The 25,265-nt window shown below is 41.8% G+C and overlaps 1 protein-coding gene across 1 annotated transcript in view; it reads right to left on the reverse strand.

The window, feature by feature from the left end:
- CNTNAP2 (contactin associated protein 2) overlaps positions 1–25,265 on the reverse strand; it is a 1,911,935-nt gene that overhangs the window by 392,969 nt on the left and 1,493,701 nt on the right. The window contains exon 14 of the mRNA XM_045864107.3: positions 24,277–24,433. Coding sequence (XP_045720063.1) covers positions 24,277–24,433 — 157 coding nt within the window. The remainder of the gene's footprint in view (positions 1–24,276; positions 24,434–25,265) is intronic.

The following is a 25,265-nucleotide window of genomic DNA, read 5'->3' on the forward strand; positions in this document are numbered from 1 at the left end:
GATGTCACATGAACCAAACTTGTCATAGAAGCAGATAGATTACAGTGAACACACACTCACCTGGAAAACATTCAGAAAAGTGTGGCCAAAAAAAAAAAAAAAAAAGACAATCATCAGGTTCTTAAGTAGACATGGTTACACTATCCAAGAACTTACATACATTATGGATAGCTGCCTCCGGCTGTCAAACTCCAATCCAGTGTAATCACTTAAATCTTTTTTTTTTTTTTAAGATTTTATTTATTTATTTGAGAGAGAGACTGAGATAGAGAGAACATGAGAGGGGGGAGGGTCAGAGGGAGAAGCAGACTCCCTGCTGAGCAGGGAGCCCGATGCGGGACTCGATCCCAGGACTCCAGGATCATGACCCGAGCCGAAGGCAGTCGCTTAACCAACTGAGCCACCCAGGTGCCCCGTAATCACTTAAATCTTAAAACTATCTATTCACCCAGGGAAGGGTGAGAGCTTTAAGCAGCACCAATGAAGCAAAAAATGGTCCTGCCTTTAAATGTCTCTCATTTGTGGGAACATTCCATCACAACTAATCATTTTATAGTAATTACTGAATCTTTAGTGTTACATTTGGACTCATTCAAAATATACTAATTACATTTTAATTCTATAATCAAAATAGGAGCAAACCTGGCAATTGAGCGAGTGAGAACTCTGGTGGAGAATTGACATGTTTGTGTGTCCACTGTCATTCACGAGGGGTTTGTTTATAAAGACACAGAGCTGTTTTCTGTCTGCTTGGCTCTCTGGGGAGAGACAGTCCCTTGGCCATGACAACTTTTTCTGTGAGTGTTGTCTAGAAACTTGTGTGTGTTATGAATAATATTTTATAGTGCTGGCAGGGGAGGAGGGAGGGCTATTTCCGGGAAAGCTACTGGGAATCCTGGTGGGAGGCAGATTTCTCACCCCTTACTGCTATTTTGTTTACCTCGCAAATTCCACACACTCGATCCCTATTTTACAAATAAGCCCATGGCCCCTGTTATCCCTTCCAGGGTCTCTCCCACTCATGAGACGCCTCATCACAAAGCCTTCCTCAAATTCTCCTCCCTGTCCCCTAGTCCAGTTCATGTTCCCAGGGCGACTGCTTCAGTCCCTCCCATTTTAATATCCTTTCAGCATCAAGTTGTGGGTGGACATGAGTGTATGTCAGGGAGGCCACATGCAGTTTCTTGACAGAAAATTACTGGGGGAATTCCAGCTAATAATAACCTCAAAACCAACTCTGACAATGAAAAATTACTCTTTTACAATAGAAATGCAAGATAACTGAGAAGTTTCTCTTTTTTTATACTGGTTACTTCAAGTATCATAACGAAGACCATTATTGGGACTTAGAAGGTATGATAATTTATTTGTTTCACAGATTTTTTTTAAAAGATTTCCCCTCATGTTTAGAAACTCATGGTTAGCGAATCTGGTTTACAAGATCATACTGTACCCACAACTGCCCTGTGAGCTTGACTACGCCTTTTGTTTTCCTCTATCAGAAGCAATAACATCTGGATCACTACATATATTGGTAAATTTGGGTGTTAAATTGCTTCAAGAATCATTTTGAAAGCTCTGATCGTCTTTGTTTTGAAATTTATAGCTTTGAAGGACACCAAGGGTGAGTCAAGTTAAACCAAATAACTCTCAGCCTCAGGTGGGAAAAGAAGGAAAACCTTTTAGAATGGTGTGCTTACCTTTCCTTGAAATCCACTGTGGGTGAGTGCGTGCATGCGCGTGCGTGCGCGTGTGCATGACTGGAAACGCACAGCTGCTTTTACTTTTGATCAGGATATGATGATATTTTGAAAGGTCCTTCGTTATTCATCTCAATGCATTTAAATACACCCTCTTATGTTTTGAGTTTCCCTGCTTGAACTACAGGCATGGGACCATAAAATTCTATGAGTAGTTGCTGGAGGATTCGGATAGATTTCATGACTGTTCTTTGTTTTTAATTTTTTATTGTTATGTTAATCCCCATACATTACATCATTAGTTTTAGATGAAGTGTTCCATGATTCATTGTTTGTGCATAACACCCAGTGCTCCATGCAGAACGAGCCCTCCTCAATACCCACCACCAGGCTAACCCATCCTCCCACCCCCCTCCCCTCTAGAACCCTCAGTTTGTTTTTCGGAGTCCATCGTCTCTCATGGTTCATCTCCCTCTCCGATTCCCCCCCTTCATTCTTTCATGACTGTTCTTATCTCATAGGCTTAAAGTATATGGCTTTTTAGTTAAATGCAAGTAAAATGCTATCTGCTTCCCCTCCTCTTTTTTGGTTCCTGATACATATTTAATTATATGATTATATTTTATGTTAACATCTTACTGATTTCAAAATTTGTATGTCCTATGTGATGAAGAGTGGGTCGTTGTGCTTACATTTAGCCAATGAATATTTAAGATAAATGAGCCTTTGGGCTAGGGAAATGGGAATGTGAATTGATGAAATTGACAGTGAACAGTGGAATGAAAGTTATGAGCCATAACTGGGATCATCAGGCAACCACCTTGGCTCCAAGATAGGCTCTATGCTCCCAGACATTAACTCCCAGCTAGGCTGGGCATGGAGTCAAGCCAGACCCCAGACATGAGAGTCAAGGCTCTTGTGTTTCTTTTTAGCTGGAAAGTTAGAGACCTATAAGGCCCCAGGCTATCCGTGTTTGGTGAAAAGTGAACACAATCCTGGCATCTGACCAGATTCATACGAGACCTATTTTTTGAAAGGAGTATGTATTTTATAAATTGTACAAATTTAGAGCAGTCACTAAAAAAAGCCTCACCAAAAACCACAAACTCCACATTACCTTTCTTACCAATTAAAACTAGTCACATTTAAAGTTAGAAGGTCTGTTTTAAAATTCCCATGCTCTGGGTCTGTTTTTGTTTCTGTGAGAGGGCTCTGTCTAAAGCATCCGTGCTCACCCCTGTGGCCCAGAACTGGGGCTTCTCTAGCATTTTGGTTGTTTTCATACGAATGCAGTGTAGATAAACTAAGTACCCTACTTTGTAGCAATAATTCTCACAGGGTCTGGAAGAAGACTAAAAACAGAAAGATATTTAATAAAAACCAGTAAGATGGTAGGAATATAAATGTGGTAGCTATTAAATATTACTTTAAAAATGTAAAACTAAATCATTCTGGCTAAGTTCTAATTCAAATTTTAAGTGCTACCTCATTCCTTTTATCAACTGTAGGAGTTTGTTAGAATAGCTTGGATCCATTACATAATTACCTTCCTCTAATCCGTTATATATGTTTTAGATTTACCTACAGTGATTTTTTTTTACATGAATATTTCCGAATTTTGATGAGGTCCTGTTTATTAATATATTCTTGATGGTTTGCTCTTTCTTCCCTGGATGTCAGGGTATCACCTCCATTTTCCTTTAATATTTTTAAAGTTTTATCTTTTTATACATTTAAATTTTCTTTTTTTTTTTTACATTGAGGTCTATAAATCTCTCTGAATATTTGTTTGAGGAGGAAGAATCGATTTTATTTTTCAAATATTTAAATCTAATTAGTAGAACATCATTGATTTTTCCTTTCCCTATTAATTCCTCATGTTTCCTCTTAAAATGCCAAGTTCTTTTAGCTGTGGATCAGTTGCTAGACTTTCATCCTGTTTCGTCATCCATCTGTCTTGTTGCTCTATCCTGCATGCTTCAATACAAGTCTGCTATCTGGTAGTAAAAGAATTCCCTCCATTTCTTCCTTTGATTTATGTGCATATTTTTATGAGTGGGGAAAGTCAGCCCTCACTTTAGAAAAAGACTTTTAACGCAGGACAAGAAGGAATGATAACAGTTCATAGTTCCCATCTCCACGGAACTGGTGTAAAAATAAAATGAATCTAGAGTCAGACAAGGGGTCAAAACCTAGCTACCAATTTCAAGCTGCAAGATGGAGAGAAAGAGAGTTGCCCCTGGTGAAACTCACCTGGGGCACCTGAGAAATGGGAACACTACTCCTACTTCAGAGGACTCTCATGAGGATTAACCACTGTAAAGTTCTAAGGCACCTGCTGCATTGTGGGGGCTTGTTAATGGTAATTACTTGTCATTATCATTAGTATTATACAGTATGATTTAAGAGCAATTAGGGTCTTTAACCCCAAATCCCTCTTATGTCATGATTACTGATGAAATACCAATCTCCAAGTCATAGGAAAAAAAAAAATCTAAGAAGTCATTAACACCTCAGTGGGGTCTAGGAAATGAGAGTTTAATGTTGCTCTTCGGTACCACCCAGGGAATTCAAATACAAAGCTGTTGCTTTTATCCAGTGGACTCTGACATGATCTCAAACATGGGGGTCTGTTCTAGGAAGTAAGGCTCACTTCCTGAGTACTGAGTGCCCATGGCAGCATGGAAAGAAAAAGACAGCAGGGGCACCTACAAGAAGGCACCACAACACGGGAATAAGGCACCAGAATGGGTAGTCCGAGGGTTCAGATGACCAACAGCCTGAGGAAACATTCGCCTTCCAGCTAGGTTCCTTTGATTGTATCATTTTTGACTCATGCAGTGTCGGCCACTAAAAGGATCTGAGTTTGTATTTATTGCTCAGTATTGGTAAAACCATAGGGAACCCCCCCTTTGGAAGGTATCATGTTGGGTGGGTGTATATTGCAGGTGGGAAGCTGGGGGAAGGCAATTTAAAGATCTTTGTGAGAAAACATTAAGGGCCTGGAAATGTGAATAAGCAACACAAATTCTAAAGGGGGGCTGGTCACAGGATTCACAAAAAGGACCAATGTGGTTCTGTCCTCTGACTTTTCCCACAATCCAGACAAGATTGACCTGCCATGTCCTTCTTCTCTTAAGTTCAGCAGTGAGAGATCTAAGAATAAAGTTCTGGTGAAAGATGGGTGGGACTCAGTGTGATGGGGTGATGTGTGTGTGGAGGGGGTCTCTGGACCCCAGAGGGAACATGGGCAGAGACGGCAGCAGGTTTCGCTCTACTTTTAGGTCTCCTTTGCCCGATGGCAATGGGTTTGATCTTATCCACAGCTACCAAAGTTTGTTTTAACTCATTCACCTGTTTGTTGTGCTGTGTTTTCTGTATCAAAGGAGCACAGGAACCTGCAGACCTCCATTTATGAGCTCCAGGGCACAGAGGGAAGGAAACAGGAAGTCAACCATTTGTTTCCTATGTTGAGTACCGTGTCCCTCAAATCAACGTTGGAGTGTCAGAAGTGCTTAACTGAATAGACTTATGCCAATTATCAAGGGGCAGAGCGTGCAGCGTTGTTGTTTTTATTTATTTTGTTTCAAGAAGATAGATTTAAAGAAAGAGGAGAAAAAGAAGAAACACCTATTTATCATAGCCTCAGAATGAGAGAGGGGAGAGAGAAATGAATACATGTAGTCATTTCATAGTTGAATGGAGCAAAACCAACTCCAGGAAACCTTCTCAACAGTACCTTTTATTATTCTATGTTGAGCTGTTAACTCTCTTTTGTATTCATATTCCAGGGTGCTGCAAACACAAAAGTTCACCATTATAATGTCTCACCCTCTTTTACAATCAGCCCCTTTTAGATTAAGCCATACCTGACTGACCAGTCTTTTAGCGATACCCACCCCACTCACCCTCGGGGTCAAGGTCCACTGGTTCTTAATAGATGGATAAAAAAACAAAAAAACAAAAAACAAACAGGTACAAAAATACAACCCACAAAAGAGATTGGATCTGTGTGCCCAGATATGTAATCTAACAGTCACATCTTTTTGTTTTATTTTGCTTTCCCTAAACTTCCTTTATAAATGAATTTATTATCAAGACCTGATGTGCTTAGATAAAAGTCCTTATGTTTAGCTATTTTAGGGCAATTATAAAAAATCAATATATGTTTTAAAGAGTACAAAGAAGGACTAGTTATTTAATTTATTTTAGAATTATTTTCTTAGCCACTCAAAAGCACACATTCAAATGAGCTTTTATTAGATTCAGGTGAAAAGGAGAGTTTTAGGAAGCTAAGTGAGGAATGAAAATAAGGGTGCAAATCAAGTGCTACGTTTCATCTAAGAGCCTGAGGTCCTGCATGCTACAATGCATACATGATTTCCAGATAAACATATCCATGACGAGTAGAGAGCGCAAATGTATAGAAGGTTTTTTTCTTTTTTAAAGTTTTGAGCAAAAGGCTATTCTTTTTTTTCTAACACAGTAAATGAAAAATTATTCTAAAAGGAAGCTTTTTTTAAAATTGTAAATTACATGACCAGAATAGAAGAGCAAGAGCATACCAGAACTCACTGGGTGTTTATAAGGGCTCAAAAAGAAGCTAAAAATACCGAATTTAGTTGGTAACCTTGAATCATATGTCACCATATACTCTCTCTCAACCTTGATTTAACACAATCTTGTAAACAATTTCAGTTATACAATTTCAACTCGCAACTGACCAAAAGGCGGCTAAAATATAATTGTGAGCTGATGCAAATAAATACAGATTCCTAAATTCAGCCTGAGTATTTTCCAATAAAAGATTTATCCAAATCTTTTAAATACAAAGAATGACTTTACATCCAATTACTAGCCAATGTAATTTCTAAACTATATGGCCAAAGACAGAGCTAAATGTTCTACCAGAGTCAGCTCTGAAATGTACCAAATAGAATAAGTCATTCTAAAAACCTCTGTATTTGTCTTTCAAATTTAAATGCAACAGGAGTGGGAAAAAATCTTTTGGAACAAGAGCAACAGTAGATCTGGGGAGTGACAAATTTACATGTATTTCTAGCAATCAAGTATTTGGGGAAAGGTAGTGGACACACCGTGAATAGGATGTGATGCTTTTCATCTTCTGGGCTTCGTTTACCTGCTGGCTATAAGAACGGGTTATATTCATAAACTCTGAGACGAGATGTATAGCCCTGCCATTTCTGGGGTAATGTGGGCTGTTCATGACTCCAGAGCTGGAGATGATATTTATATCTGCCATTTTCTTATTTGCCCTCTTAGGTAGAAAGCCTTGAACTAGATGCTTCAGATCCCTCCTGAGTCTGAAAGTGTAACTTTTATGGTTTAATTCACTTCCTGTTAATCACCGTATGCAGGCTTTCCATCTTTTAAGAGGATTTTGAAAACAGAGAGTTTGGTGACCTTTGATAACCAAAACTCTGTACCTTAGAGAATCTTAGAAATAAGCAACACACCAATTAATTTCTGACTTTGGAGGGATAACGGAGTTCTACTGGTGCTGCTAGACCAGGGGAAGAAACCGGCTCTGACAGACCAAGAAACAACGGGAAAGGCCACACAACCGGTAGGTGACCTAATTCAGTATTCTTTAATTATACACCCCAACCATTTCATACAAAGAATCACAAATTAACTGTTTAAAGCAATACCCTCTTGCATAAATACAGAGCATGCAAAACAGGCTCATGGGCTGAAAAACCACTGATTCGACTGGTTTAGGAAATTCTGTAAGAGGAAAATAGTGTAGGTCCCACAGAGAAAATCCCCCAGGCAGCATCAGTAACTCCCGAATCAGGAAAGAGCTTTTCTGCATTTAGTCTAACACTTCAAAGTTTATTGGTGAAACATAGCTTATTCTGCTCCATGAAATTCTGAGGATACTGCATGAGCGCAAAGAAATGACTTGGGTTTGGCAATTTATTTTGAAAGAACAATCATATTGGCCAATTCACTAGCCTATGCCTGCCAATTCTTTTGCACCTAGAAGCTGTTCGATTTATTCCACAATGTTTGAAATAGTATTTATTCCACTCTTCTAAGCCTTACAGTAAATCAAACTTCTTTTTAAACTTTATTGAGCTACTAATGTCCACAGTATTTCAAACACTCTAACCTGACCTTCAGAGGTTTCTCAGTATGACCTAGGTTGCTACTGTCAGTCATCCAGGTTGGATGTGACTAAGAGAGAGGTCTAGGGGCACCTGGGTGGCTCAGTTGGTTAAGCGCTGGACTTTGGCTCAGGTCATGATCTCAGAGTCCTGGGATCGAGTCCCACATTGGGCTCCATGCTCAGCGGGAGTCTGCTTCTCCCTCTGCCCCTCTCCCGGCTCATGCTCTCCCTCTCTTTCAAATAAATAAGTATAATCTTAAAAAAAAGAGAGAGAGACAGAGGTCCAGTGAATAGGTCAATAACCGGGAGAACAAAACATCGTCCATTTTCCTTGCTTAAAAAGTTATCTTCAGGAAGTGGAAATCTTAAAAAGATTTTCTGTATCAACCAAAAACTATATCTAACAGGTACATTATATTTATGTTGGGAGGAGATTGTCTACCATTTCTAATATGTGCAGTTGTTTTATTGACTTACTATAGTAAATATTAAACCTTGAGAAATCTGCTGTGATTATATAGGAGCTGACTTTGGAGATGAATGCCAATTTAAATTGGTTTCTCTGGCATTTATTAGCAATTCAATTTTACTCTGTGTAATTAATTATGGGATTATAAATAATTCAAATTAGTGAGGGAATATAGTCTTCAGACATTTCCAAATCATCAAACTACTTCTACATATGTCAACTTATCTTGAGAGTCAAAAACTCCATTGGCTTAGTACTTGAACTTGAACCAACAAAGTAGTTTAAAAACATTGTTTTCTTCATGGAGATTTCCCCTGTGTCCTCAGTTTTCCCTTATGAAGTCTTTCTTTTCCCCTTCTCATTTTTGGATACTTATCCTAAATGTTCACAAGATAAATTCTGGCACAAAGAATATAGAAAGTTTTCACGAACTACAATCTGTATGCCAGTCAATCAATCAGACTTTAATTTTAATTTGGAATGGTTGCAGTTATATGTAGATCACAGTGATTTAAAGTGTTCAACATATTAAAAGATGTTGGCTTTAATTTTCTTTGAATTTTGACTATTAGTAATATCTTTGGTGTACAAATATCGGTCCTTCAACAAACTCGAGTAAGGATATGCTAAGGGATTAAAAAGCATAAGTCAAACAGATTAGATCAACTCTGACAATTTTATAGATTGCTTTTCACATTTTGTTATGGAAGAAAGAAGACATTTTTGTTATATTCCTATTATAATTTTATTAGGTTTTTAAGTCCTATTTTCTGAAATCTGTGGGTTTTTTTTTAAAGACTTTATTTTTTTTAAGTAATCTTTATACCCAGCGTGGGGCTCGAACTCATAACCCCGAGATCAAGAGTCTCATGCTCCACTGACTGAGCCAGCCCGTGCCCCATGAAATCTGTGGTTTTAATACTATGCTTCATGAAGCATGGAGGATTCATAGAAATCCTTACTGCCCATTGTTGAGGGTGATGGATGAAGGATGCATATAGTTGGTGGAGCTCTTAACTGCTCCCTCCCTTTGCCTGGAGACACTTTTAATCTCTTTTCACATTGCACTTTTTTTTTTTTTTAACTTTTAACTGGGATTTCATTTGAGCAAGTTACATCCAGCTCAAAGGACATTTGCATTTGATCTAAATTTCAAGTAGAGGATAATTAAATATATATTGGTTTTCACATGTCACCATCCCTAATTTCTTCCAGGTACTATTTAACTTTATTTTCATTAAAATAAAATTAGCTCAATCTGAAAAGGCTACATAATGTATGATTCACTATATAACATTCCATAAAAGGCAAAACTATGGAGACTGTAAAAAAATCAATGGTTGGCAGGAGTTGGGGGGGAAAGAGGGATGAACAGGTGCAGCACAGAGGATTTTTAGGGCAGAGAAATTGCTCTGTGTGATCCTATAATGGTGGATACATGTCATTATGTATTTATCCAAACCCACAGAATGTATACCAAGAGTGACTCCTAATGTAGACTATGGGCTTTGGGTGAGAACAATGTGTCAGTGTAGTTTTGTCTGTTGTAACAAATGTGCCACCTGGTGGGGGATGTTGATAGTTGGGGAGGCTGTGTGTGTGTTGGGAGGGAGGGGGTAAATAGGGACTCTCTGTACCTTCCACTCAATTTTGCTGTGAACCTAAAACTGCCCTAAAAGATACAATGTATTAAAAATAAAATTAATTTATTTGTAGTATTATATGAAGTATACATCTACACAATTAACTTCCTAGAATTTCTTCTGTTTTCCAAAATCTTGCCAATGAATGATGGGGATTGGCTAGAGATTCATGGTAGAATAAGACTTTGCCCTGCATCTCCAGAGAGGAAAGCCTGCTGCAGAGTTAATGGGAGGGTTTTGGTGACATCTCTGGTGGCTTTACAGGGAACCTGGGTGATGGCTGCAACTGGTCACAGAGGACAGCTCCGCTGGTTAAAGAGGAGATTTGGTTTGGAGTCATCATGACCACGACTTAAGATTATAGGGAGACAAGGCTCCTGGGAATGGAAGTATGTTCTTCATGAGAAAAAAGAATGGACAGGGCAGGGAGATCACTGAGATATGAGGACACGGGAGGAAGATGTGAACAAAAGACACAAACCTGGTTTGTGCAGGAAAAGTCAGGTGACAGGGAAAGAAGCTCTGTCCCTCCCAGGTGGAAGTGATTAGGACGCTGACTGGAAGCCACTTAAGCACTCCTCACGAGGAGGGGCTGCAGAGAAGGATCATGGCAAGAGCTTAAGCATTGCTGGAGAAAACAGAGGCGTCAAATAGATGTTTACACTCACTAAAATGATAATGTTGGCACACTGATGAGAAATTGTCAATGCGATGCTATGCATCTTAATTTAATAACAGTTTCAAATTGAATGGTTCATTTATATTTCTTTTGCCTATTCTTTCTAGAAACTTTTTTGGTTCTCCCTATCAGTCCCAATTTCCACATGCATTCTGTTTCTTTCTGATTAGAGAGGCATTGACAACTGCCTCTGTTTACCTCGGTCACTGCTCTTCTGCACAGCCCAGCTCCCACCCACACTCCCCACAAGGATTCCTGGAGGACAGTGTAAGGCTGTGTTTCTTTCATCTTTTTCAAAGAGATATGGTAGTACCTCAATGCTTTCTCTGCTACATCCTCCCTATCTGTTTTTAGCTCTTTGACCCATTGTATTCGCTCCCCTTTCTCTCCAGAGGAAATGTAGCATACTCCTTAAAATCTTGGGGGTCAGCATTAGGTCACCTCATTCATCCCATTCCCTACTTATTAACTGTGTGGTCCTGGGCAAGTTCCTCAACCTTTCTAAGCCTTGGTTTCCTTATTTACGAGTTTGACCTAAAGATGGTACCTGCTTGAGAGGGCTGTTGTGAGGATTCCATGAAGATCTGCAGATAAAGTGCTTTGAGCGGTGGTCAGCATTTGGGAAGACGCCAATAAGTGCCTGTAGCCATCCACGCGGAAATGCATTGCTTTGGGAGCCAGCACTGCTGGATGCACGGTTCCTGGGGCTGGGCTTACAAAGGATCTCAAATCAGGTGGCTTAAAACAACAGAAATCTAGGGGCGCCTGGGTGGCTCAGTTGGTTAAGCGACTGCCTTCGGCTCAGGTCATGATCCTGGAGTTCCGGGATCGAGTCCCACATCGGGCTCCCTGCTCAGCAGGGCGTCTGCTTCTTCCTCTGACCCTCCTCCCTCTCATGCTCTCTGTCTCTCATTCTCTGTCTCACACACACAAAAAAAATCTTAAAAAAAAAAACAACAGAAATCTATTTTCCAACAGTTCTAGAGGCTAGAAATCCAAAATCATGGTGTCTCCAGGGTCTAGGGGAGGATCTCTCTCAAGGGTATAGGGGACGATCTGGTCCACGCCATTCCCTTAAATTGCTGGCAATCCTTAGCATTCCTTGGCTTCTAGAGACATGGTTCCAATCTCCGCCTCCATCCTTACCTGGTGTTCCCCTTGTGTGTTTGTTTTCACATGGTATTCTCTTCTTTCTGTGTGTCTGTCTCTGTGTCTCTTCTCTTCTTCTGCTTGAGGACACCACTCACCAGCCTAATGACCTCATCTTAACTTGACAACATCTGTAAAGACCTTATGGCCAAATAAGGTCACATTCACAGGTACTGGGATTAGGACCTCAACATATCTTTTTAGGGGACACAATTTATCCTATGACACAAGGGAGGGGACTCTTGCACTGAACAGTGGCCTGCTTTCCTTCCTTCCTTCCTCTTTTCCTCAGCTGTTCCTATACAGAATTCTTGTCAGATTCCCTGACCTCACTGTTCGTATTCTAGTTACCCAGTACCAGATACAACACTTCAGGTGTGGTAGAGCTGATGCTGTAGACTCCTGTGATCTGGATGCTTGACTGAGGGGATACCGAGAATACTTAATTTTGTTGTGTATTTTGCTGGCCACATCGGAACTGAGGCCTCACAGTGAGCTTGGGATAAATTCCAACAAGCTGATTTTGGCATCCTCTTTTTACTAACAACTCATAACCATCCCTCATGCCCCTTCAGCCTATTTTTCTTTCTGAATGCAGTCTTGAGGGAGTTAACCCTGATGAACACGGTCTGAAGTGCTCCTAGAATTGGAATGGATGCACACTCACAGGGAATACTGTGGATAGTTCGAGTGGCTTCTAGACTTTACAACCTGGACCAAACATCCAGGGGCAAACCAACGGTCGGACGGATCTGCTGTGGAAAATAACCCATCGCTAGAAAAAAATCCAAGCTGTCATGTGCATGTCATCACATTCCTTCCAGATTCCCGCCACCAGCCCCCCCCCCCCGCCCCGTGTCCCTGAAGAGTCCCTGAGGGGCCATCAGTATCTTTGTGGAAGATGCGGAGACAGTCTGCACCCTTGAAGAGAAGGAGAGGGAAGCTTGGGCAGTGGTCCTTCAGATGCCCCGGCCTGACCCTGTGGAAGGCTGCCACGTCCTGTCAGTGATGGATTTCTTCCAACACTGACTTTGAATTATACGCAGGGGTGGGCACAGGCCACAGGAAACCAGGGCGCATGTTCAGAAACGAGACACCTGCTCTCAACAAGCCAGACTGCCTATTTCCCATCACTGCTCTTTTCTCCGTTACCACATTTCTTCATTTATTTTCCTCGGGTCTTCATTTGCTTTTCAGTATTTGTAATTTGCATTGACATGTGTATTTAAAATGCAACAAGGATTGAATGTGACTATTGTAATGCTTTCTATCCTAGAAATAAACAGTATGGATAGTCTACAATGGGGATAATTTGTATGTGGTTAATTGGGACCTGACAGGATCATTCTTAATCATTTTCTTGGGAGGGTTTTCTTTCTCTAGAAGGGGTTTACAAGTTCTGTTTGATTTGAAAACATTCAGTCTACAGCCCACCCCTGTGTCCTAGGGTTAGTTTGTATTCTCATCAAAGAATCCCCCTTCCCTTGAACAACGTGGGGGTTAGAGGTGCTGGCCTCTCCCGTCCACTTCCCCTTACCCCCTGAAGCCTCCCAGAGTCAAAAATCCACAAATGACTTTTGATTCCCTTAAACCTTTTTTTTTTTTTTGATTCCCCTAAACCTTAACTACTAGTAGCCTTACTGGTAACATACACAGTTCACTAACACATATTTTTTATGTTACAGGTATTATATATTCTTACACTAAAGGAAGCTAGAGAAAAGAAAATGTTATTAAGAAAATCACAAGGAAGAGAAAACACATTGACAGGACCGTACCGTATTTATGAAAAAAATCCACGTACAAGTGGCCCTGTGCAGTTCAGGGCTGGCAGTCGTCTTGCACTGTCACCCGTATGAGTAGACGGCACAATGGAAGCTCACTGTGTAATTGGTGAAATGAATGAATGGACAAACAACTCCAGAAAAATCTATTTTATAATCGACGATTGCATCAAGGCCCCTAGAAAACAGGACAGTTTCCATGCAATGAAGTAAGCTAACCAAAATATCCCCAAATAATAATAACAGGAAATAATACTGCTCATTATTTTTCCAGACCTTGTCCTAGCTATGAAACCTCACTGCTAATAGAGTTGGGGCTATCTGGATGATGCAGAGTTTAACAGGCTGTAAATAACAGATCAAGGCCAGATGCAGACAGGCCGCAATGCAGGCTAATGGCATCTGCCATCAAACGAGGTATTACAATCAGAAATCCGATAATGTCCCTAATGTCCCTCTTTTGAAACTAAGAAAATGGATAAAACCCTCATTATCCACTCATTTCTCTGCCTGTCAATTAAAATTAAAAAAAAAAAAAAGAAGAAGAAGAAAGCAGGATCAGGTTTATGAAATTAAAATGTTGAAGGAAGCAAGAAAACATCTTAAATCTTTCAGCAGAAGGCACAGCATTAAAGCTGCCCGCCCACCCTGCGTTTCTCAGGACCAGCAGGGGGGTCCATCACAGCTGGTACATAGCAGGGTGCCAGACATGGCTGAATGACGGACGGGCTGGATACAGGAAGGTTTCTGAGCTGGAAAAATTCCTATCAGCAAGACAGTCATTCACTTGAAGGAGATCCAATCTCAGATAAGAACTGGCAACCAATCCTCCCTGGTCAAGAGAGCCATACATCCAAGGAAGACTGTGCATGTTCTCTACACGGGCTCGATGCTCTTGCATCAGCAAGTGATGGATGGGCAGGGGAGTATGGTAGTGGCCATAAGATTACCTGTAAGGACATTCTTTTTAAGCTAGCTGCAAGGCTATTCTTCTGCCAGTCATCCTTGACTCTACAGCACTATGAGAGAGAAGATGTTTTTGCAGAGTGTTTTCAATGACACCAACCACAGCAAAAAATGAATCTGTAAGGTTTCTATTGCTGCCATAGCAAATTACCACAAACTAAGTGGCTTAAAACAGCAGAGATCTGTTATCTTTCACTTCTATAGACTAACATTGCAGCACGAGTCTGACTGGACTAAAATCCAGGTGTTGTCAGGGCTCCATTTCTTTCTGGAGCTTCTGTGGGAAAATCCATTTCCTTGCCTTTTCCAGCATCCAGAGGATGCCCGTATTCTTGGCTCATGGACCCCCTCCTTCCTCTGCAAAGGTAACAATCTAGACTCTCTCCAATCCTTCCTCCATCACCAGGAGGAAGGCGCATGTCCAAAGGGCCAGCAATGAGAAAGGATACACATTCTCAGAATGGCCATGGTGGAGACTGAGGTTGAACTGACAGGGTAGGATGGGGAGAGACTCTGAAAGGCTCGAAAATAGTAACTTGAAGGAGTTCAGATTTAATCCTGAAGGGGGAGCTCTTAAAGGTGTCTGAAGAGGATATCAGCAGGGCTCCTCTGAAGAATTGACAGTTGGGACAGAAACTGTTAGTTGTCTCCTGATGTTCATTCCCCTTCATTATTGGCAAGCGAACTCTCATTTTTAGTGAGGCACATTCATGCCCAGTTAAAAGCTACATATCCCAGACATCTTGGCAGCTGTGGTCATGTAACTAAGTTCCAGCTAATGATTTGTACATGGAAGTTGTATGTAATGTCATTTTCAGAGGGAGAAATCACCCTTTCTTTATCCCCTTCTTACCTTCCACCTGGAATGTGAATGTGATGGCTGGAGCTTTAGAAGCCCTACTGGATCCTGAGGATGTTGTCAAACTCTAAGAATGTGAGTACAGATTGTTGGAAGGAGCATGGGCTTCTTTCCCCCCCAAAAGAGAAATAAGGTTTCATCTTGCTTAAGGCTTATTTATTTTTTTATTATGTGCAGCTCAACTTAGCTGGAAATCAGTGGCTCTCAACCCTGGCTACACACTTGAAATCTTGGGAGTCTGCAGAATCCAGGATGGTCAGACCCGATTCTCAGAGATTCTGATTTAATTATTCTGAGGCAGGGCCTGATGATCAGTCATTCTGAATGTTTCCTAGGTGATTCTAATTTCTATGAAGCCAGACAGTGATAATCAGTTACCAAGTTGTAGGATGGGGGAGCATCACGCTCAGGAGTTATTTTGGAAGGTTGCCACAATAGTTTCAGAGCTCAGGTTTAGAGGTGAGCTGTAGTGAGAGAGAAGCCATTGTGACAGAGGGTCAGGTAACTGTGAAAGGCCCAGGAGAGGCGGCTGGCACGGTAAGGACAGTGTGACAGTGCGCTTCATGTGGAATGGGCTTGATCTTTCAGAGGGACACAGAGGAAACCAACAGACAAATGGGCTGTGTCATGTGGGGCATGCCCACGGCCCAGTTATGACATGCTTCAAACCTGCTGGCTCAGCACTTTGCTGTAAACTGCATGACATGGCTCTCGATGTGATCCCTTTCTTCACGATCGATTCTTAGGGAGAATGCAATTCCCCCCCCAGAACATATAATAGACTTCTCTCTTTTTAAAGCATGTTGGGGAGAGGGGATGGAAAATGAGCTGTGTTTTCTCAGAAAGCTCTCTTGCATCATAGTTCTGTTTTTCTCAAGATGGCTAAATAATCCCTTCCGTTGGAGTCCATTTAGCATTCTGGTGGTGGGTTGTATTTATCTGGGGGACCTGCGGCACGCTCTGAACATCTGACAGGTTCACAGCTGATTAATCCCTCTTCCTTTCCTGTCATCAATATTATTTAGGGGCAGTGGTCAAACTATATTGACACTCCACTGACATCTTCTCTGGTGCCCAATTACCTTTCTGTCATGATACAATTCGCGAGGAAACAGAAGATTCTATGCCGTGCCAAGCAAGCTGGCACCAAAATATCCCTGAGACAGAATATAATATATCATTTTTATGCTTCCTCTGGAAACGAGGAGAGACATTTCCTTACCCCCATTAGCCAAGAGGTCTTTCAACCACACGGATGCTTTGCATCTTGAGCTCTCCAGCACCCACGTCCAGGAGCCTTGCTGATACTTCCTATTTCACATCCCAGGGTGAATTCCTAATGAAAGAGCAGAAGCCCTTGCCTTCGGCTCTGAGCCCTGACCCACATATTGAAAAGTAGTTACACTTCTAAACGGGCGCCACTGCTAGACTTTCAAGGAATATCCTATTTAGATGCAACTTCACGGTGTGGGCAATTTGACCAGCAGACTTCACCGAGGAAGTAGAAAGACTAAAGTACAGGGGGCCGTGGGACCTGCCTGGAATCGCCTCTGGCACCACACGGACGCTGAGACACGCTGAAATCTGGGGCTAAACCGGTTTAAAATAGTTTCCTTTTTCTTTCTTCTTTGTGTGTGTGTGTTTTAAAGATTTTATTTATTTATTTGACAGAGAGAGACAGTGAGAGAGAGAACACAAGCAGGGGGAGTAGGAGAGGGAGAAGCAGGCTTCCTGCGGAGCAGGGAGCCTGATGCGGGGCTTGATCCCAGGACCCAGGGATCATGGCCTGAGCGGAAGGCAGATGCTTAACCTACTGAGGCGTCCCTCTTCTTTGTTTTTTTAAACAAAGCTTAGCTTAATGAAGATGGCCTTTGTTAGATTAAAAGGTCAGCTCCATTTATGTCTCTAAAAAGAAAATGTATCGATAACTATCCATTTTAATATTTCACACACACATTTAATATTTTACACACACATGCTCACACATTTATTTGAATATTGGCTATTGTTTTGGTCAGTTTAGCACTCAGAAGAGTGTCACTCATGACTGATACCCATACTACTCATAGGATCACACCCTCTAATAGACAAGAATCAGACCTCCGAGTATTGAGATATGAAGGGAGTGTTGTCCCAAGCAGGATCCCAGAAGGATTAAAAGCACCAGCATGAGTTTTACAGAATTCAGATCCATGTGATAAAACACAGTATTCTGCATGTGGTTCAAAGGCTAATGGCCTGGATATTCTATGTCACTGTGCTAAATGGGAGAGAGACATCCTCCAGTCTTCCTAGAAACTCATTCCAATATTGGGGTTAGCAGAATCAAGAATGGAGATGCTTATGTTCTGTTATTAAAACCTATTCTGTCTGCTTTCTTAGGAGACTAGTATTTGTTGTTATGTAACAGGATGCCTGTGGGGGCCCTTACTTTTTCATTTTAGATTTTTAAAAAAGATCTATTTATTTACTTGAGAGAGAAGGGGGTGGGGAGGGACAGAAGGAGAGGGAGAGAACATCAAGCTGACTTGCCACCAAGTGTGGAGCCTGACGTGGGGCTCGATCTCACGGCCCTGAGGTTATGACCTGAGCCAAAATCTAGAGTTGGACGCTTAAGCAACTGAGCTACCTAGGCACCCATCATTTTAGATTTTTAAGCTACTTCTAAAATTTTAATTTAACAGGTTAACTATGATCACACCAAAACATTCAAAGTGTAAGTAAGATATAGAAGGGGATAAAGACAAGACTAAGACCCCATATCCTTCGTCCACTGTGTTAACTATTACGAATGGTTTATTTTGTACGGTTTCCAGAACTTGCCTACATATGTATAAGGGTTATGGATGTCTACTCATTTTTTTAAAAAACAGACTCATATCCTACATACTATTCTTCAACGTTCTTTTTACATTTTTACCTTGGTCATTTTTCTATGCTAGGGTTTGAGTGTCTACTCCCTTCCTTCCTTCAACAACCTAACATCAGTATAATTATCTAAAATTCTATTAATGGAAATTTCTGTTTGGGTTTCTTTTGTTTTGATTACTACAAAAAATGGAAAGTACAGTATCTACATTTGTCTGTATTTGTTCAAGAAAGGCAATGCCATATAGAAAAAAGCTCAAAGAATACGTGTTAAAATTTTACAGCCCTTTCCAAACTGCCATTAAAAGGTGGCTTCCTTGCCATGCTCTATATAGTGTGTATATTAAAAAAACATTTTTTTTTTTTTACATGCCTTGCTGTGTAATATCTAAGGATGAGTTTGGAGTTGGCCTGCCCTGGGTTTGAATCTTAGTTCTACCACTTACTAATTGTGTGACCTTGGGGAAGAAACTTAACCTCTCCTGAGGCGGAAAAAATAGTACCTTAATTGTAGGATCGATGTCATGTTTAAATGACATGATACATTCAAGCCCTTGAAACAATGTCTGACACATAATTAACATCCCTAAATATTCACTATTATGATTTGAACAGCATGGCAAACGAGAATGCACATAAATATTCCACTTTGAGTAAAAGTAAACATGTTTCATGGAAAAAATATTATTTAAAAAGATGAGGTGAAACTGTTTAGAAACCATGAAAAAATATGTAATGATAACTTTTCAAAATATTCCGAGTACTTCACAGCTGTTTGGTAATGGTAAGCTCACTGAATCAGACGTTTCTGGTTTTAAAACACTAAAGAGGTTCTCCCCTACCTATAAAAAGTTGGTTGTGGATTATTTCTGGCCCAGGAAGGAAAGACCTACAGACAAGCCAGTTCCATTCAGGGTGAGTGAAATGGGGCACACAAGTAGGCATGTGCCTGGCCTTCCTGAGACTGAGGTGGGAACTGCTCTCTAATTGTAACACATAGATTGTGCTGATGGCTTTTCATCTGGCTTAATACCCCCTCTGCATGTGCTCATCTCGGCCAGGACACAATCACCCAGAAATTCTACAAGTACAATGAGAGAAGGGTACTCAAGCAATGACTGGCACGCCTTCCCTGGTAATTCCATTTTTGGAACTGCTAATTTCAGATGTGATGATATAGCTCATTGAGTCAGGCTGCAAGAGACCAGGAATTACCCAGTGGTGGGCACTTAGCTGAGACCAGGGCTCACTTAATTAGGATTCTGGCATGGTAGGTGGGAATATTTACTATTGCTGCGAATAGTAAATCATAAATGTTAAATTACATTCAATCACAGAAATAACTGTGCAAAACTTCTCACAGCATAGATAATCAGGCAATCACTGAGATGGTTATAGTTCTCACAGGCCATTGCTGCTTTGCTGTGAGGTCTGCTTGCACCCTGAGCTACAGTCTCGATGATCCCAGCCCCATTTTTGTGCATTTTACTCCAGTAAATAAGAATAAATGCTTAATCTAAGTTTCAGAGGTTTTTTGTTTTTTTTTTTTAAAGAACATAAAACATGTTGTCTATTTGTTTAAACTTCCAAACTTAGAGATGGCTAGTTAAACTAATTCTTAAATCATTAAAAAGATAAAAACAATGTCAATAGTCTTCCTTGATCGTGATGTTATAGAAAAACACTGGGCTGGAAGTTTGGAAACCTGGGTCTAGGTCTTCTCTCTGCTCCTCATTTCTAATATAATTTGTGGAAAATAATTTACATTTTCCTGGGCCCCCATTTATACAACTGTAATTTAAGAAATTGTTAACAATTTTTGCTAGGGTTCCATTCAACATTCCAATAGTAAAAATAATATGCCGACTGTAATTTTAAACATTCATTTATGACTGCACTTTACTGAATCTTTGCATGAACTGGGAAGGGCTATCTGTCTACGTTTTGTTGATATGAGAATTTAGAGAAGCCAGATGTGCTGACTTAGGTCACACAGACAAAGGAAAGGGCGTGAGAGAGCTTCAGCCTCAGTCCATTTTAATCAAATGATTCACAGTGATTGAGTTAAGATTACTGGAAAGAGTAACTTTCTTAGCTGGACACGGAGCCTGAAAAAGCATGAGCTTCAGTAGAACCTTTATTTGGACTTCCACACATCACAGCAAGTGCGGTTTCACATGTGTGGATTTCACTTGGATTTACACACGAGGTTTTCCTTTTCCTGAATCTCTTAGCTCTCCTCTGTGGCAGGACAAAAAGATCTGGATCCCCATGATCCTGGGAGCACACACTCTGGGTTGCCTGGCCAATGAACCAGCTGGGAAGCACTCCCCCTTCTAGTCAAGGAGGTTGCACCCAAAGCCAGCTTCCTACAGGGGCTGTGGCTTCTCCCTGTTCTGGGTGAAAAGAGGGCCTCAGACAATGCAGGTAAACAGCTGGTCCCTTCGCGCAGCCCACCTGGTGCCCTAAGAGTCTGACTTGCCTCCACCAACAAAGTTGCTCTCTTGCCCTACGGGAAGCCAGAGGAGCAAGGGGTTCCTTGGAACTAGACCCTTGCTGTGTTCAGTACAACAGCCTGGCTCCAGCATCTCTCCCTGAAGGTGGATGGGGTTGGGGGACCTACGCCTTCTCTTTTGATGATACCTGATGTAAGCCTCTCTAATAAAGCCCATCCATAACCCTGCCGCGTGCTGTTGTAGACTTTGACTTGAGGTCTGCGGCTGGTCCAGAGCATGAAGGGACTCACTTTCCACAGTCTGTTTTCATTTCTAAGGATTCATTTGGAATCATGAAGACTTGCACTGAAAATTATATAATTAAGAATTGCAAAGAGCGGGGCACCTGGGTGGCTCAGTTGTTAAGCGTCTGCCTTCGGCTCAGGTCATGATCCCAGGGTCCTGGGATCGAGCCCCGCATCGGGCTCCCTGCTCGGCGGGAAGCCTGCTTCTCCCTCTCCCACTCCCCTGCTTGTGTTCCCTCTCTCGCTGCATCTCTCTCTGTCAAATAAATAAATAAAATCTTAAAAAAAAAAAAGAATTGCAAAGAGCTATGTATCCCTTACTATACAACTTACAGAATGTTTTCATAATCTATATTCCATTTACTCTCACACAAGTCTGCCAATCAAGATTTATTTTTATTATACAGACAACAAGTCCAAATTTCAGAGTGGTTAAAAGCCTTCTTGAAAGTGGCAAATCTAGGCCATTTTTAAAGCATCCACAGAGCAGGTGCTTTGCCAGGGGCTGGTGAATTCAAAGACCAGCAAGACATCACCAAAAGCTCTCTTTCTTGTGCTAAATAGGGAAGATCATCTTAATAGCTATTTATTGTAAACATACTCATTACATTTTTAAGTTTGCTCAAAACATAGTGCCTCTATTAGGGGACATTAGACAAACTTGACAGAAGCTGAGCAGGGAGGGCGAGCGGTGAGGGTATCTTAGCTGCTACTCAGCCGGAAGGACACTACACACCAGCTGTGTCGGAGGCCCTGAGAAATTGTGAACAGTTATGATCCTATCACGTCTTGCCAGACTGGCGTGTCTGTGAGTGCCACTGAATAGGTCTGTCTGTGACGAGTCTTCTCATCTGTGATCTGAATTCAGGTATGTTCTCGGAAGTGATTGCAGATGCAAATACAGTTCTCTGAAATCTCTATTTCTTGTCAGTAATCCCCTTCATGGGGCCCCTCTGGATTTAGACATGATGTTATGCTGGCACCTCCAACCTAATACTTTCAAAGCTGAACTCATGATCTGCTTGCTCAGAGCTTTATTCCTTGGCCTGATGCACGGCTTCGCTTCCCCTCCACTTCCAGGTGCCCAAGGGGGAGCCTACCCAGACTCCTCCCTTTCTTCTCATATAGGCCTAAGTCTCAAGCCCTGATGATATCACTTCCCAAACATCTCATACACTTTCCTCCTTCTTTGTGGATGCCTTCATTCACCTTAAGCCTTTGATGCCTTTCAAGGACTGTTCTGACATCCTCCTCCTCCCCTCCTGCCTCCTCCATCACGCCTCCTCCCTGGGCTCATGGCTGATAAATCCAAACTCCCACCACCCTCGGAAAAGAATGGAAGCTCCAGTGTGTCCACACACTGAGCATTACTGTGGTTCCTCTCTTCTCTGCATTACATTCCGAATCTACTGCACAGATGCCTCCCCAAACTGCCCGAGCCGCATCCTGCTTCTCCAAGACGAGAGTGCGCCCAGCAAACTCTTACTTCTCTTCCGAGCAACGTTTTTCCTGTGGGGACCTTACTAAACCTTCCCTCTACTCCCACAGTTAGGCTTAAATCTTCTTCTGCTGGGTCTGTTGTATCCTGGAATGCCTTCACCAGAGGACTGCTTGTATTATGCTATTTCTGGGGGTTTTGTCCTCCAACTAGTTTTTGAGTTCTCTCAGGACAAAGTGCATGTTCTATTTACCATTGTATCCCTAGCACTGACCACGATGTCTGACAAAAATGAATTTCACTTAGATGCATGCACTAGGTTTTCCTTTCCCTGAATACTCAACTGTCCTCTGTGGTAGGACCAACACTCTGCATTGCTAGACAATGAGCCATCTGGGACAGTGCTCCCATGTCTCCTACTTGGAGAGAATGCACTCAAAGTCAGCTTCTCGAAGGGACTGGCAGTCCAACGCTGACGAGTCAAATGAATCTGAGTCTATGGAACTTGCTTAAGGACATGCAGCCAGTAAAAAGTGACAACAAGAACATAAATCAAAGCAGGGATTCTTGTTCTTGTCATTCACGGTTTTTTCCTTCGTACCTAGAAGAGTCGTTGGCACATAAGATTCAATCAGTATCTGTTGAGTTAATGAGTGACTGAATGAATGAATGAAAAGTTAACTTCAGATTCCTGCCTTTGGCTTCCATTCTCCTGATTTCCAATCTTGGTGGAGTGTGTGAATATGTGTGTAGAGACATCTTTTGAACAAAGAAAATTAACAACAGAATATCATGATTTTCTCTTTACACTAAACCTCAATTAAAGAATAATGGTAGCTATTTCCACACGCACGCACATTTATGCACGATTCCAAAACATTGAGATATACAGGCTTGGTAATTCATTTCATTTACTAAAAGAAAAATGGCTTTTGGAAAAGAGGTAGACACCCGACCTGGAAATCATAGAACTTTATATTCAGAATTAGTTTTCAGTTAACTGGTAGAATGAACTTGTCAACTGTCCTTCTAAATAGTGTGAAACAGAGGCAGACCTAAGGACGGGAGCACGGAGGGGCCCCTCCACGTTTCTGACATTGTGAGAAGCAAGTGCAGGATGGGTGCTCCTGGGGAGAGCCCTACTTAGGTGTATAGTCTTCCACCGAGACTTCTGGGGACTCTCTTTTTCACGCTGAATGACAGCTGATTTTATCTTTATCTCTTACTGACACAGACCCAGTCATTCACTGGGAAGCAGAACAAAAGCTAGCAGAGGGATGAAAGAAACCCGAAACAGATCTTTCTTGAACTGATCTGTATCGGAGTTCTAAACAGTTCTGGGCAGGAAGGAAAAGGAGATCTGCGAGCCCTGTTGCTGAAGACAGAGCAAAGAACGACTTTTTCCTGTCCCTTCCCTCCCCCTTCCTTTTTTCTTGTGCAGCTTCTCAAAGCAAACATGGCAGAAAGTGGAAGCGTCCTGGAAGGAGACTGTTTACCACGGGCGCTCCCCCATCCCTGCGCGTGGGCTCCCTGCCCACGGCCATTGCCTCTACTGTTACAAAGCACATTTCAGAGTCTAAGTCACCTTCTGCTCCATGGCTCATTATTCTTCTCTCGGAATAAAACAGGAACACATCAGTTATGTGTCCGTTTATTTCTGAGTGCACAGCCTCGTAACACTGACTCTCTCTGCTTTTGTATTTTTCAGTGCGTTCCTGACATTTGTCACTGGGGTTAGCTCCCGAACACCACTAACCCATTCTCTTATTATTTCAGTAATTTTCAAATGTTCTCTTCTACCGAATTAGTCTGACCTAAAGGCACCCTGGGAGGGGAGCTTGCACTCACCACTGCTTGTAATCCGCGTCACAGTTACAGTAGTACTTGGGGTCCGTGCAGTTCCGCTCGATGCCGCAGGCGCACTTCTGAATTCCGGGCCCCGAGCCACCCCAGTAGTAGTGCTTCTCGTTGGCTTTGCCGACCCACCAGGTGTAAGGGCTTCCATCTAGGAGAAAGGGGAAAGACACAGTGCAGTAGACGAGGCTTGACCGCGTTGACATCCGTACACGCCCGTCCCCAGAGGCAGCATTGCGCCCTGGTAGGCTGAGCATCACTCTACCCTCTTACAGGTAAATGTATTTCAATCACAGGGATATTTAATAAAAAATACAACAGGGAATGGTAAGTGCAAGTTCTCTCACCAGGATAGGCACCTCTTTTCCTGAAAGAAGTTTCAACATTCAAGCGTCAGTAACCTAGGTGTCTACTCAGTAGAGAGGCTGGCCAGTTGGGGACATCCATGATGAAGGCATATAGACAGTGCACTGATCCTGTGAATTACCACTAAGCTCATGACTAGCTGTGCTTTTCTGAGAAGTGGTAGCCAGGGGGATCATAGACTATCAGAGCCAAACGACCTTCATTGTGTCATAGTCTGATCTCCTTATTTTACAGGTAAGGAAACTGAGGTCTAGAAAGCTGAAGGGATTCTCTCAATCACATTGCAGATTTGTTCCCAAACCAGAAGTTCTACACTGTATCTCCTAAGACATTGTACGATGCTCTTATACCACACACGTGCCCCAATTATTTGGCCTAATATTCACTCAGGTATTCACTCATTCATCCAATCATCAAACATCACTTGAGTTTCCACTGCGTGTCAAACATGATAAAATCTTCATGTGTACGGCTAGAATTCCATTCTAAGAACTCACCCACCCTTTTGGGATGCTAGGTAGACACTTGTCCCAGGGTCTGTGCAAGTGTTCAGAAATAAAAGTGAGGCAAGAGCCATACTGGAGTTGCGTGAAGACTGCTGCAGTACCGTCTGAGAT

This window comes from Mirounga angustirostris, unplaced genomic scaffold (assembly GCF_029215605.1).
Source record: "Mirounga angustirostris isolate CCGP_5_RB_7025 unplaced genomic scaffold, mMirAng1.0.hap1 SCAF_12, whole genome shotgun sequence".
NCBI classification, from domain to species: Eukaryota; Metazoa; Chordata; class Mammalia; order Carnivora; family Phocidae; genus Mirounga; species Mirounga angustirostris.